Below are 16,094 nucleotides of genomic sequence, written 5' to 3'. Positions count from 1 at the left end.
ATGGATCTATTTATGAATCTACCTATACTCCTTACTGGATGTATACTTGACTAGATTAGTTAGGAAAATTAGAAATTAGTTAATATGAACAGAAATGTCTGAATGTGAAACTTACAATCCTAAGGGTCAGTGCTCACAGAGCTTTTGGGTGCTGATTTTGATGCTGAATCCGCCTCAAAATCAGCCTTCAAAAAAAGCCTCACAATAGAGTTCTATTGGGAGGCTTTTTTTGGAGGCTGATTTTGAGGCGGATTCAGCGTCAAAATCAGGGCCAAAAAATTCTGTGTGCACATATATTTTTTTTAAACTTTTCAACCCCTTAAAAAATACAAAACTTTGCAAAAATAACCAATTTCTTGGAGTCATACCATATTCTGACACCTATCACTTTTTTTTTTAATTTTTCCATGATTGGGGCTGTATAAGGTGTCTTTTCTGCACCGCTGACTAAGCCCGAGAGAAGTGAAACGCTAAAGTCTCTGTGTAGCGCAAGCCATAGAAGGGGAAGGTATTGACCCTCATTCATTAGTTTTAAGTTGCACATATCGTAGTAAGTGCGCATATAAGATGTTTGCGCTTTTAGAATTAACTTCTGAAATTTCTTTCCTAGGTTGTGCCTAGGACCAAACAGGTCAACAAGGCAGAGTGCCTCTTAAATAGCCCAAAGAAATCATTATTACTCTAATAAATGCAGGTAAATCGATATGAAAAAATAGCAAGAATTTTGAAAGCTTCCTCAAGTGCAATGGTAAAAACATTCAGTACGATGATTAGACAGATGAAGTCTGCCAAAGGAAAGCAAGACAGAGTTGTTGTACCTTTACTGCACAGAAAAAGTATCTTTAAGTCACCAGTTTCAGGTTAAATAAATCTTCAGATTACAGTGATGGGGAACTGACCATGTGGAGGGTGCTTGGGCAGGTATAACCCTTGAAGTGCAGTAACTTGTTGGGTTTCACTTTGAGGGTGGGGGATTTATTGCTTTCTAAACTCCTGACCTTCCACAGGGTCTGGGGAAAAAGTAAGCAAATAAGAAGGGAGACAGACTGGCCTGAGTATACTCCCCTTCAGGTGCTTAGAAATCTATGGGTCTCTGGGGGCAACACTGTGGCCTTGCAGCACTGCAGTCCTGGGTTCAAATCCCGCCAGGAACAACATTTGTAAGGAGTTTGTATTTCCTCCCATTTTACAAAGACATACTGATAGGGGGAAAAAATGTACATTGTGATCCCTATATGGGGGTCACAATCTGCATTTAAAAAAAAAAAAAGAAATCTATGGGTCTCATACTGCAAGTCTCTTGGTTTCTCACTGGAACTACATTCAGATCCTTTGAGTAAAATAATTATCTGCATGCCGTTTTCCCACTATCTGAATCGTGGCATGTTTGCCAGGCCCAGAGTCGGCAATCGGCAAACCCAGGCATACACTATAAGTCGTGAAAGTTTTCATCAAACTCATTTGCTAAAGTTTATAATTCAATACACTGCACATTCTGCCCCTTCGTTACACAGTTGTCTAATGTTAGTGAATGTCTATATCTGCAGTTGTAATGAAGAATTTGGACATTTTATGCCAAGGTTGAGTTGCACCTGCAATGGTAAATCTACCCAAAGTGTCATTTTCTAATGTCTCATACTATAAAATATTAAAAGATAATAAGAGAAATTTAGCAAGCAACATGTATTAAACAGGTGGAATACAATCTTGTATTTTAAAAAGCTCTAAAAAGTGAGGTGTTTAAGAGTAGCATTAAAAAGCACAAAATTTATTTAACTGTATTACTTTTTTTGTGAAAAATATTGGTGTAGATTACAGTAGTCATCAACTGATGTAAAGTGGAAACTGCCCTATCTAGTTTATGGTGTCAGAATTATCATTTCACAATGATGGGTTAGTTTACTATCTCCCGTTGTGTGTACTGTATACAGAAGTATTCATACTTGAGAAACATGATATAAATCCAGCAATGAAACACATAAAATATTTAAGCAAATATGGCAAATATTCATTTATCTATATTGATATTTCAGCATTTTATTGTTTGCAGGTTGTATACTTCAAAATTGAGGGTTAGAGTTAGAGGAATGAAAAAAAAGCAGCATTGAAGACCATAAGCATACTGGATAAACAAGAGGATAAAATGACCAGACTAGAAGGCAAAAATTCATGGAATCTGTTCTTACTTACCCTCAAGGGTTTAGACTTTACACCAGTTCTCAGTGAACTGAACGTAAATGAGCCAGTTTGCTGCTATAGAACTCTGTGACTACCAAACAGGTCTTGCACTTCAGACAAGGGCACATCTTTCTTTATTTTTAAGACAAAGATGATCAAAGATCTATAGTTTCCTCCAAAAGAGTTTTTGATTAGAGTCAGTAGACGAACCTATGAACATCCAGCCCTCAAATATGCAACGTAGTAGATGTGGAAGTTGTTGTCTTTGGTACTTATCTGCAGTTACAACCACATTTACTAGATTTAATTAGTCTCCATCTGGTGTTACATAATATCTTCAGGCATTATACATTGCAATTCACTTCCTATATTACCTTGTCCAAAACAGGAAACAGTGCAGTGCATTTAAAAGTTGACAATTTATCGGCAATTCAGATACATTAGATAAAAAAAAATAAAATACATAACTTTTATTTTACCTTAAAACCTTTTTTTAAAGTTATTCAATGTGAATTTTGTTGTTTAATTGTTAAAAAACAACACAGATTATGAGATTTACTGCCCAAGCTTTGAGAAACAAGGCCAAGTCATGACTGTCATGGTGCCAGAAGCCTGCAAGCAAATACAAGTCTGGTAGCGATTCCTATAAAGCCCAAAAACATACACCCCCTGATAGTGTTCCTGGCTTTGAAGGACTAGCTTTTACATTTTGCATTAGTACGTCAACCTCCGGGCTCTGTGTAAAAGTATCACCTTGAACAGCTCTGTTATATTTTGTTATTTGTATAGCCTCGAAGGATGTGGCATATTGAGAGGACAAGTGCAAAATAAGTAAAGCAAAATATTATTCATCTAATGTAGAAGAGTTCTATATATAAACTTCAAATGCTGTTAAAAGTGTTCATATCCACTCATCACATGGCCTTTGGGCAGGCCGGTCCCATTTAAGGATAGGTCATCAAAATATTACTCCTGGAAAACCCCTTTATAGAAACTTGAAATACACTAGTTTAAATAGTGATAAAAGTGGCTATCCCATGAATCAATTCCATGCCAAAGTCCAGAAAGGCTGTGAATAGCTGCTTTGCATTAATGGGTTTCCTATCTCCCTGTTTCAGCAGTTTGCCTGCTGTCTCTTCTTCTCACAACCTGTATCCTCTCCCCCACCTCCTTGCTAAACGGGACATTGAGATATCACAATACTTATGCAGATCAGATAATATGCAGATGCTTGTAGAGAACAGACTCAGTGTTATCTGTGTGTTTACATAAAATATAACAGACTGGGTGTTATGGTTCTGTGTGTTTATATAAAAATAATAATAAACACAACCAGAACCGCTAAGCTGCAGAGCACTGCAGCGAGGTCCACAAGCCCAGATGGGCAGCCGTATGTCTGATTATGCACCACCAGTTAAACAGCGCTGGCAGTGATGTTGTGCACAGGCTGCAACAGACTCTCTCCAGTTAACTTCACTGGGAGAGCGTGCCTATGTATAACAGTCGAGTGAAGTCAAAGGAAGCCTAGTAAGAAACACCTGGTAATTACAGCAGGGGAACTAGTATATGCTTCACCCTGCTGCACAGACGAGACTGCCAGGAGTTAACTTCACTCCTGGTCAGTCACAAAACAAACTCCTTAACCTGCGAGGAGCTACACAGCAATTAGACAAGGGATAGGCAATTGATTCCCAACGGCAGAGCCAAGGAATACTATCTTGGTCCCTACTCAACCCTGCAATTGTCTGGAACCTGGCCCTAACCTCCTGTCTCAAAGTGTTACTAGTCAAAGTGTGAGCACCGGGCGGGCGTCGGCTCACACTATTTAAAGGCTAGTCCCCGCCCAACAGGGGCAGTGGCATGACATCACCGATCATGCTCAGTATGGCAAAAATGGCACTTAGCCTCTGAGCGACTCCAAAATGTCTGAGCATGCTCAGTGGGCCGAAAGCTGGACTTAGCCTCCAGACACCTTACTGCACAACGCCGAGGGTGAGGTTTGGATTGGCCCGCAGGTGGCGCTATGCGCTGGACGGGAAGCCTGAGGGACCCAATCCTAACACTGGGCTTCATCTGCAAAAAGTAATTAGCTGAACTGATTGTGCTGGCAGAGCTGGAGATAACAGTGAGAGAAGTGAGTGATGTCACTTGTCCTATCACACAGGTCCAGTATTATGGAAACGCTGTGTAAACAATTGGGAGGAATAAGTTCACATAGCAGGCAAACAAACCAGCATTGCAAAAGCAATATATTTAGGAAAAGTCTTCAATTCACATAGGCTACCAGTATAACTATATAGGAGCCTTGAGATGGGATAACCCCTTTAAGTGTATTTCTACCATAAATATCCGTTTTCACCTTATTTTTGCTTTGATGTGCCCTTTGCCAAGCAGGAAAAAAGTTTTTTTCTATTGTCTGCTCTGCACTGAACTGATGGTTTCTATATAGAGACCTTACTGAGGGTGGAGTGATTGAGTATGCCCACTCACTAGCACTTACCTCATTTAGTATACTTAAACATTGCTATATACCTTATATCAGGTATCACCATGTTATGTAAGTTATTGACAAACATTGTTTTAATATGATCCAAACAATGAATATAATATTTACTGGTGTGACAACCCATTTTACAATGTGAAGTCAAGTAACCCGTTTAACATACAGTAAAGAAAAAATGTAGGAACTCTGCATGATAAGCAATGTTTTTAGATAGAAAAAATATATCTACCTTCCATGCATCAGAATAATTTTGCAGCTGCAACTCATACTTTGCCTCCATTACTTTAGTTTAAAAAAAGACCCTTTTCTTCACCTTCACGAACCTCGACTCAGCAATAGGTGCCACTCCACTGATTCTGACGCAGTTGGAATTGTTTCTCTAACCCCCACTATTCCTAAGCGATCTTTGCTCCTAGTGTCATTACTGTAAATGCTAATTAGTCTCTCTACTGTCAGATGGGTGGTTCTTAGGTCTTTGCTCCAGAATAATTATGTCGAAACTAGCAGAAGTTTTTGCTCAGTAACAATAGGTGGTAGAAAAGAAATTCCAAATGCACTGCAACCAATGAAGTGTCATGTATTGAAGGCCGCAAAGAGTTGACGTTACTATAGAAAGAGAAAGGTTCAGCACAGTTGAATTTTCTTTTTTTAACTCATACCATTCCTGAGTAATCATTTCAGTTTCAGCACTATTGTGCTCTCTACTGGCAACTGGGCAGTCCCTGACATTTTAATCCAGTCCAGGGCCGCCCACCTGACAGTAGAGTCTAATTAGCATTTGAGGTAATGAAACTAGGAACATAGATTTCTCATGAATGGTGGAGGCTAGAGAAAAAATTACAACTGTGCCGGATTCAGCAGAGCAACACCTTTAGGAGGATTCAAAAATTTTGAGTTGGCAGAGGTGGTGGAAGGTACTTTTATAAATACATCAGGTAGACAGTGATAGCTTTCTTTTAACTAGAATCAAGAGTTCTTTCTCAGTTATAATTATATACTTCATGCGCTGAAAGAAACTGAAACAAGGACACAATGTGGTCCAAAATAAGGCGTACCCGCAAAACCGTGTGGCCATTGTCAGTTAATTAATTGGATGGATTCCTTAAGTATGAAAACCGTGAAATCAGACATGCTTGTCCACTTTTGTTGCATTGTGGCTGCGCCTGGATTTGCCACTGGACTGGCATTTAACCTATGCCAATCTGATGTCAAATATACATATATATATTTTTATAATTTATACTACACAGATTTCAGGCTTTTCTGGAGATAAAGGGGGCTACTACTCCGTATCCAATAAAATCCCTCCATTTCTCTTACTTCTAAACTGCTGGTAACATATATACGGTTATGCAGAACAATTAAATATAACTATATGATACATATTTGATCACAAAAGACATAGTGACAAGTACAGTTACAATCTTTTATTACCTTGGCACCTCGGTTTTTAAATGGCCAATTTTGCAAAAGTCAATGATCTAAAATGAACAAGTATTTGCATGCAGACTTTACATTGGTGCTTTATTGCATTCAATTGACCTGTTCAAGTAGTATGGCTTATAAAACACTTTAGAAACACTAGCAATTCAGATGTCAAACCAGGTTTACAGAAGCAGCAGACTATGAGCCTGTAGAAATCAAGCACATACATAGTAAATGGCAGAGTAGTACCATTTGAAGGATATTACATGAAATTAGTTTGTTGAAGCCAATGCATTGGTCCGATTGACCAAAAGATCATTTGTGGTGCTTGAGAGGTCTTAAAAATGATATTCATCTTACTGATGGAAAAGTGATGTACTTCCAAAAAAAAAAGAACCTTACCAATTGTAACGTATCGGTTCCTGCAATGCACCATTCAGCCATTCAGCACCAACAATCTTGCAAAGATGACGTCAAGCTGTGTAAATAGTTTGGTACTTTGATGCTTATTTCTACAAGCACCAGAATACAAAAGGATGATCCTTATTTTTATTGTAAGCTTTTGCTCATATGCATGATCTTCTAAGATCACAGATTAAAATGTGCCATATCCAAAGTAATTCGGCTTTGCTATACAATGATATCAAAATACATCTGAAAAGGCAATTGTTTCACAAAAATTGTATTCATTACACATTCATATGCAGTTTAGCCTAATACAAAATAACTCTCAGTATGTCAGTAGTAAAGGCCACTTTTTGCAGTATTTTTGGATAAATTAAAATGTTGTACAAAAAGAAAATAAAAAAAGAGAATGAAAAGCATTTTCCAGAATGCAATGAGGTCAGAAAGTGCTGCTGAATGTCTACAACACAAATTATTCATTATTTAAAACATAGTAAAAAGCAACAAAAAAAATAGAAAAACATAACATAAAAAACTTACCAGCTCTAAACAAGAGTAAAACAATAATTCACAGATTATTTCAGAGACCATAATAGGTTTTCCTATATGCATGAACTGTATATACCATATTTTCCAAATGAGCAATTATTGATTTTTTTTCCATCTTTAATTTTGACATATAACCAAGAAAGCTCAGATTCAGGGCCGTAAGCATTGTCATATGTTCTGAAGGTAAAAAAAAAATATGCTGGAATGACAGTTTTAAATTAAGTTGATAAATGAAATCCATTCTTAAGTCTTAGAAGCAATGTCACTTTGTTATAGGTTTAATCGTGGGCAGACCGGAGGAGGGCAGCACGCAAACTCTCTTAGGATGCTGCGGGCCACATCTACATTATTCTGAGCGATTTCCAAAGCCCTTTTAACTTCTTCGAATGAGTAGCCCTCGCCCATTAATTTTGCTATTTTTGCATCTACATTCTCTGTTGAACAATCAGCGCTGTATGGTCTCCTGTGGTGGATCTCAGGAGCAGTTCTGCGGGGAAGAGGTTTGGGTGGTCTGGCTGGTACTTGAGGACAATCTGTAAAAGTACATGTAAAACTCATTAGCAATAGATAAAGAATTAATCCTATTTTACAAATCTGCATTTAGAACAAATAACAATACTTATATCATCTAGTATAATGGAAGATTATAAAGATAATCTGTTTTCCCTTAGCCCAAACAGCAGCACAAGATGGGGTATTCCTGCCCCTGTGTGCTGTTAGGACAGGTGGAACTTTTAATTAGCTAACAGTTTTTCCCCCTATAAGAGGCCAGAGCGACCTCCTCCCCCCTGTGTTAGTCAAAAAGTATAAAAGGCAATATAACAATACAAACATTACCATAAACAATGGGAGGGAGCCTTGTGCTGCTGTTTGGGCTAAGGGAAAACAGATTATCTTTATAATCTTCCATTCCCCCTACGCCAAACAGCAGCACAAGATGGGGATCTAGCAAGTAAAATCCCAACTAGGGTGGGAGATCTTGGCAAGCAGATGCCAAGACAGAATGTCCGAAGGCTGTGGCCTCTGAGCTGCGCCAGTCCAATCTGCAGTGTCTGGCGAACATCAGATGAAACCTCCAGGAAGCAGCAGAACATATCTGCTCTAAGGAGAGCGAGCGTCTCTCTGACCGGGAAGTTGGTCCAATTCCGGTACTGGTAGGTCTTGAGCGCGAAGAGAGCAAGCGATGGCCTCCCTGATCCATCTTGACAGGGTGGCTTTAACACCTTTGTTACAGCCGTAGGTATTGATGAGCAGGTTCTTCGAAAGGAAGCTGTACAATCCAAATATATGCGCAGATATATGCGACCCTAGGACAAAATCCCTGGATGAACCCAAGTTGAACCCTATCAGGGAAAAAGGTAATGAATGGCTCCGAGGCAGCCAAAGCTTGTAATTCTCCAATCCTTTTGGCAGAGGTAATTGCCAACAAGAAGGTTACCTTGTAGGAGAGATATCTCCAGTCCACTTCTGTTAAGAGTTCAAACGGGGGAGAACAAAGCCCCTGAAGAACCGCAGCCAAGTCCCATTGCGGGACAGGGGGCTGCATCTGAGGGCGGAGCCTAGAGGCCCCTTTAAGGAATTACTTTAATAGAGGATCTTGTTATAACCAGGTCCCTAGAAGAGCGGAAAGTGCTGAAACATGAACCTTCAGGGTAGCTGGAGTTAGCCCCTTATCCAGGTCACTCTGTAGGAACTCCAAGACCGATTCGATAGCAGAGTTATTAAGCTGCCTATCCGAGATCCTTTGGTAACTCCTGTTAGTTGAATCCGCTCTTGAATGGGCCAACGTTCTTAGAACGGCCTGGGATAATCGTCTATCTCCGTATACGATGCGGTCAACCTCCAGGCCATGAGGTTGCCTCCAGGCCCCACGGGTTGTGATTCCAGGCCTCAGACTTACCTTCTGCAGGCCGCATGCGCTATATGGCCCAAGGGACTGCAACTGCAGACCCTGACATAAGATCCAGTAACCTTTGGCAGTTAGGATGGAAACCCGCTGTATTACCTATAAATAATGCACTGCTGATATGATCTTTTCCCACCTAGAGGAGGGAGATTTTCAAGCAGACAGAGTCCAGCATGAAGTTTAGAGACTTTCTCCATGTGAATGGACCATGAGAACCACAAGTACCTTATTAACTTTTTTTTTTTTTTCACGAATGCAAAGTGCAACTGGGATTGAACCCAGGATACTGTGGATTCAGGCATACAAGTCTGTAACCCTACAGCTTGAGCCACTAGGGCTTCTATTTCTAAGTAAGACCTCTTATGAAAACTGGGAGAGGGAACCTTACCAGAAATCTGCATGTACTCCTTCACCCAGGAGATGACAACAATAAATGAAGGGCTCCTAGCTGGAGGACCCCGTACTGACAGCAGTGCAGACATGCATAACCTTACAACAAATTGCCTTAGAGCATCCACCATCATGTGAGCAATAAGCAAATATGCACCTAATAAGTAATGACAGTACATAGGTATCTGAACCCTTCTTTTAGGTTCACAGCATATAGTCCCTGCTTAGGAATTAAATGCACATTGAAAAACCGCAAGAAATACAAAAATTTGGTTGGATCTTACCATAATGGCGGTGAATCGACTTCGATATTGTGAAGTTGACAGAGTGCCCATAGCAAACAGAAATTAGTGCTTTTAGTCTCTGCAGTGAACACAGAGGGAAAGCTGAAAGAGGACACGGCTTACCTTACTGCAGGGCAGTAAATGAACTGCAGCTGAAAAAGTCAGTAACCTGCACAAGGCAGGTAAGACAAAAGACTGCAGTATAAACCTAGATCTTTCACTCAGAAAGAAGGGAAAGAGAAGAAAGGATCTAAGACACCTTATTCTAAACCATAGAGGAGGCCACAGCCTCCTCCACCTGTCCAGTCGCACAGGACAGAAAAAAACACAGGGGGGGGGAGGTCGCTCTGGCCTCTTATAGGGGGAAAAACTGTTAGCTAATTAAAAGTTCCACCTGTCCTAACAGCACACAGGGGCAGGAATACCCCATCTTGTGCTGCTGTTTGGCGTAGGGGGAAATACCAATATCTCCGCTCTTTGGAAGGCTGTAAATCAGGGGTAGGGAACCTTGGCTCTCCAGCTGTTACAAAACTACAACTCCCAGCATGCATACTTGCTCTTCTGTTTTTGGAACTCCCATGGAAGTGAATGGAGCATGTTGGGAGTTGTAGTTTCACAGCAGCTGGAGAGCCGAAGGTTCCCTACCCCTGCTGTAAATGAAAGGGCTTTCTGTTTTGGACAATTCCTTTACATTATGATTGTGTTGCTTGATGATAACCTGAACACAGCAAAAATTTTAAGTTTCCATTGAGATAAAACATGTATATATGCACAAATGTGTCATGGTGTCTAGAGTGACCCTCTTGGAGGAATACCAGGCTCAGGCTAAAATAGGTCATAAATGGACAGCTTCCATTTAAACTAAGCAATCAGTAGAGATAGAGAGAGTTAACATAACATACTAATGAGATTAGTGGGGCCAGTAACAGATATACCTGTGTACAGGTTCTAGTTAGAGATGAGCGAACACTAAAATGTTCGAGGTTCGAAATTCGATTCGAACAGCCGCTCACTGTTCGAGTGTTCGAATGGGTTTCGAACCCCATTATAGTCTATGGGGAACATAAACTCGTTAAGGGGGAAACCCAAATTCGTGTCTGGAGGGTCACCAAGTCCACTATGACACCCCAGGAAATGATACCAACACCCTGGAATGACACTGGGACAGCAGGGGAAGCATGTCTGGGGGCATAAAAGTCACTTTATTTCATGGAAATCCCTGTCAGTTTGCGATTTTCGCAAGCTAACTTTTCCCCATAGAAATGCATTGGCCAGTGCTGATTGGCCAGAGTACGGAACTCGACCAATCAGCGCTGGCTCTGCTGGAGGAGGCGGAGTCTAAGATCGCTCCACACCAGTCTCCATTCAGGTCCGACCTTAGACTCCGCCTCCTCCGGCAGAGCCAGCGCTGATTGGCCGAAGGCTGGCCAATGCATTCCTATGCGAATGCAGAGACTTAGCAGTGCTGAGTCAGTTTTGCTCAACTACACATCTGATGCACACTCGGCACTGCTACATCAGATGTAGCAATCTGATGTAGCAGAGCCGAGGGTGCACTAGAACCCCTGTGCAAACTCAGTTCACGCTAATAGAATGCATTGGCCAGCGCTGATTGGCCAATGCATTCTATTAGCCCGATGAAGTAGAGCTGAATGTGTGTGTTAAGCACACACATTCAGCACTGCTTCATCACGCCAATACAATGCATTAGCCAGTGCTGATTGGCCAGAGTACGGAATTCGGCCAATCAGCGCTGGCTCTGCTGGAGGAGGCGGAGTCTAAGGTCGGACCTGAATGGAGACTGGTGTGGAGCGATCTTAGACTCCGCCTCCTCCAGCAGAGCCAGCGCTGATTGGCCGAATTCCGTACTCTGGCCAATCAGCGCTGGCCAATGCATTCTATTAGCCCGATGAAGTAGAGCTGAATGTGTGTGCTAAGCACACACATTCAGCACTGCTTCATCACGCCAATACAATGCATTAGCCAGTGCTGATTGGCCAGAGTACGGAATTCGGCCAATCAGCGCTGGCTCTGCTGGAGGAGGCGGAGTCTAAGGTCGGACCTGAATGGAGACTGGTGTGGAGCGATCTTAGACTCCGCCTCCTCCAGCAGAGCCAGCGCTGATTGGCTGAATTCCGTACTCTGGCCAATCAGCGCTGGCCAATGCATTCTATTAGCCCGATGAAGTAGAGCTGAATGTGTGTGCTTAGCACACACATTCAGCTCTACTTCATCGGGCTAATAGAATGCATTGGCCAATCAGCGCTGGCCAATGCATTCTATTAGCTTGATGAAGCAGAGTGTGCACAAGGGTTCAAGCGCACCCTCGGCTCTGATGTAGCAGAGCCGAGGGTGCACAAGGGTTCAAGTGCACCCTCGGCTCTCCTACATCAGAGCCGAGGGTGCGCTTGAACCCTTGTGCAGCCTCAGCTCTGCTACATCAGAGCTGAGGGTGCGCTTGAACCCTTGTGCACACTCTGCTTCATCAAGCTAATAGAATGCATTGGCCAGCACTGATTGGCCAGAGTACGGAATTCGGCCAATCAGCGCTGGCCAATGCATCCCTATGGGAAAAAGTTTATCTCACAAAAATCACAATTACACACCCGATAGAGCCCCAAAAAGTTATTTTTAATAACATTCCCCCCTAAATAAAGGTTATCCCTAGCTATCCCTGCCTGTACAGCTATCCCTGTCTCATAGTCACAAAGTTCACATTCTCATATGACCCGGATTTGAAATCCACTATTCGTCTAAAATGGAGGTCACCTGATTTCGGCAGCCAATGACTTTTTCCAATTTTTTTCAATGCCCCCGGTGTCGTAGTTCCTGTCCCACCTCCCCTGCGCTGTTATTGGTGCAAAAAAGGCGCCAGGGAAGGTGGGAGGGGAATCGAATTTTGGCGCACTTTACCACGCGGTGTTCGATTCGATTCGAACATGGCGAACACCCTGATATCCGATCGAACATGTGTTCGATAGAACACTGTTCGCTCATCTCTAGTTCTAGTATTTTGTAAGTCGATCATTTCCAGAGGACACAACTTAAGAAGGAACGGTGGCTTTGGCTTAGGCCAAACATTGTGCTAAATTTGCATTCTTGTTGCAAATTTTTCTTCTTTTTTTATGCCAAAGCGTGAGAAATGTAAAGTTAGGAATGGGAAATATAAAAGTAGCACTTATAATTCTTCAACAAAAAGCAGATTTTGCTGCAGTTTTTTGAGCTAAAGCTAGGAGTTGACTTAGCAAAAGCAAAAAGTATAAATGGCTCAATAAACCTTAGCAAAATCTACAACAAAAAAAGGAAGCCTACTGGGGCCACACGGTGGCTCAGTGGTTAGCACTGCAGCCTTGCAGCGCTGGAGTCCTGGTGTTCAAATCCCGCCAAGGGCAAAAAACCATCTGCAAGGAGTTTGTATGTTCTCCCCGTGTTTGCATGGATTTCCATCCCATATTCCAAAAAAGACATACTGATAGGGAAAAATGTACATTGTGAGCTCTGTGTGGGGCTCACAATCTACATAAAAAAAAAAAAAAAAAAAAAAGGAAGCCTACGGCCACAAGTAGCAGGTCACAGCCAAAAAACACTGCGGGGAAAAAAACATGGCGGAAATGCATTGTAGTTTTTCCTGCAGTGCTTTTCACAGACAATCCGCAGAGGAAACCTTCTGCTTCTATTATACCTATAAGGAAAACACCATTGTTTCCATACGTATAACTAACATGCTGCGATTTCCAAAAACCCAAGGTGTAATGTGTGGATGGGATTCACTAGACTGCATAAACGCCTCAGACCACACATTTTGGAAATTCTACAGTTTTAGCTGTGTTCCACAACATGGGGCCTTAGCTTTAGGCCCTGGCCCCACGAAGCGAAAACGCCATGATTTGACTGTGCAGTAACAACCACTGCATTTTACAGTATCTGCGAATTGGATAGGATTCTGGCTAATCCCATCCACACATAGAGAAATATCTGCAGCAGAAATGCTTTTGCATTTTTGGAAATTGCAGCATGTAAATTATACCTACAGAAACGCTGTTGTTTTCCGTGTAAGTATAATAGAGACAGAAAGTGTGCAGAGGAAAATGGTGGACATTTTGTAAAAAGTGTTGCAGAAAAAAATGAGAAAAAACCCCCAGTGATTTCTGCTGTGGCTCAATACGTGTGGGGCTTAAAAATTGCGGCATTTTACAGTCTCTGCAAAGTGGATGGGATTCTAGTGAATTGATTTGCAGATTTGGAAAATGATCAGCAGATTTGGAAATTCCTGGCGGTTGCGCTATACGGTATAATGGAAGCAGACTATTGACTATAGTGGGATCTGCTGTGTGTCTGTCAGTTTTCAGACAGTTTTATATTGAAACTGGCGGAGAGAAAAGTCCTTTGTGCAGGACCATTCTCTCCATTGATTTTAGATGGAATCTGCAGCAGGATCTAGTATGGACACTCTAAGGCAGATGTGAACCTAGCCTTAGGGTCCCTTCACATGGTGGAAAATGGTGCTTTATTTGGGGGTGAATTTTCCAAGCTCGAAAAAAAGCCTTCCATTGATTTCAATGGGTTCCACTAGTTTTTTTTTCCCACTAGCGGAAATTCCGCTAGAGGAAAAAAAAAGCTAGCGGCACCCATTGAAGTCAATGGGAGGCTTTTATTTCAGCGTGGAAAATTAAGCGCTAAATAAAGCCCCAATTTCCTCCATGTAAATGGACCCTTAGATGTATGTTTTCTAAGCTAAAAAGCTGAGTGGCCTCACAGCCCCCAAGACTGATGACCTCTTTTGATATGTCTCAGTGGTACAAGATGTTGGATGATGTGTGAAACTGAAGCACTTGTTTATGGGTTAAAAGTACAATATTTGTCAAAAACAGAGGAGGGAGACATTTGCATTTTACTGATGGCTGAATTTACACTGAGAAACTGCAAAATGTGCTACAAATTAGCAGCTTTTATCAATGTGTTATAGACACCTGCATATAACAAATCCTCTGAAGTCTCACATAAGAGCAAGGTAGATTATTAACATTACAAATTTCAGATGTTCAATACAAGGTATAAAAAAAAAAACTACACAGAAACTCACTTTCTTTACAGCCCTATAAACTGTGCTAATTATGTGGTCAATGAAAGCATGTAGGACACAACCATAGTTTTAAAAAAATGGACCAACCCCTTCTTATTAGTCCTATTCGTTTTTTTGTTTTTTTTTACATGAGTCAGTGGAAAACTCTGTTACGTAATTAAAGGAGGAATCAGCCTTGATGTCTGTTTATAAAATTACAACATAATCATAACCACATTTTGCCCTCAGTGGAAATGCCGTAGAAAATGCCGCGAGATCTGCGCACGGTAAGCACACAAACCCCATTATAGTCTATGGGATCTGTGTGCTTTCACTGGCACACCGCTTACCAGTGCATTTAGTATTCCGTTCAGAGGGGTCCCCATGCGGACTCCCTAAAGGAATTATAAACGCAGAAGTGAACGAGGCCTTAGCCTTAGACAGATTTATAATTCTGTATAAATCAACAGTGAAGTTTAGCACCTCAACATTTCAGTAATTCCTTGCATCCTTATAGGCTTATTCTGTAGTGCTACAACATTATTCTATAGATTAATAATAATTGAACTGGATGGCTTTAGACTAATGCCCCACATTGCGAGCTGCAGCCAAAAAGTGCTGTGGGAAAAACCTGCAGCGGAACAGCAAAATTCAGAGATTCCATATGTACATCAAGTTACCTGAGCATGATGGCAGCTGATCATACTCTTGTGAAAGTCGATTTAGCTTGACATCATTTGCTGCTCTGCGAGTAGGTGGTAAAGGCGCTTCTAAAATTAAAAAAAAAGAGACACAAAAACAAGAATTGGTCAGCAAATCTTTAAATGGATAAGATCAATAAACCTGTGTACAGTAATGTTACAAACGGAATCATTTATAGAGACTTTCTGAGAATAGATTCTTCAGTATGTTAATATTTTCAGATAATTGTAAGATATTAAAATTTATATTAGGGCGGAGTCTTGGACTAAAGGTGTGAGTATTCTTTTGGCGAATTTGATCCCCTGAATCTTTGAGGCATCCTTGCTTATCTGAATGGTAGGGTTTTGTTTATAAAGGGAACAGTCTACTCTCACTGTGGAGAGTACAATACTGTGTGGAGGCCACTGTAGAGTGTTTAATACTCTACGGGGGCCCACTCTGGAGTACAATGTTGTGTGGAAGCCACTGTGGAGCATATAATACTATGCGGGGGCCACTGGGCATATAATACTCTGTGGGGACCACTGTGCAGCATACAATACTGTGTATGCGGGCCTGCTGTTGAAAATATGATATGGTGTAGGGAGCCTACTGTAGAGCATATAATACTGAGTGGAGGCCACTGTGGAGCATTTAATACTGTTCTGGGGCCCACTGTGGAGCATACAATACTGTCTGGGGACCACTGTG

The 16,094-nt window shown here is 41.4% G+C and overlaps 1 protein-coding gene across 2 annotated transcripts in view; it reads right to left on the bottom strand.

The window, feature by feature from the left end:
- Positions 1-6,093: 6,093 nt before the first annotated feature.
- CBLB (Cbl proto-oncogene B) overlaps positions 6,094-16,094 on the bottom strand; it is a 155,444-nt gene continuing 145,443 nt past the window's right edge. For both annotated transcript variants that reach the window (XM_075264962.1, XM_075264963.1), the window contains 2 exons: positions 15,383-15,472; positions 6,094-7,593 (listed from right to left, as the gene is read on the bottom strand). In XM_075264962.1, the coding sequence (XP_075121063.1) occupies positions 7,331-7,593; positions 15,383-15,472 (353 nt within the window). In that variant the 3' untranslated portion in view covers positions 6,094-7,330. The remainder of the gene's footprint in view (positions 7,594-15,382; positions 15,473-16,094) is intronic.

Source organism: Leptodactylus fuscus, chromosome 2 (assembly GCF_031893055.1).
Source record: "Leptodactylus fuscus isolate aLepFus1 chromosome 2, aLepFus1.hap2, whole genome shotgun sequence".
Classification (NCBI taxonomy): Eukaryota; Metazoa; Chordata; class Amphibia; order Anura; family Leptodactylidae; genus Leptodactylus; species Leptodactylus fuscus.
This window is presented reverse-complemented; position numbering and strand designations above follow the sequence as displayed.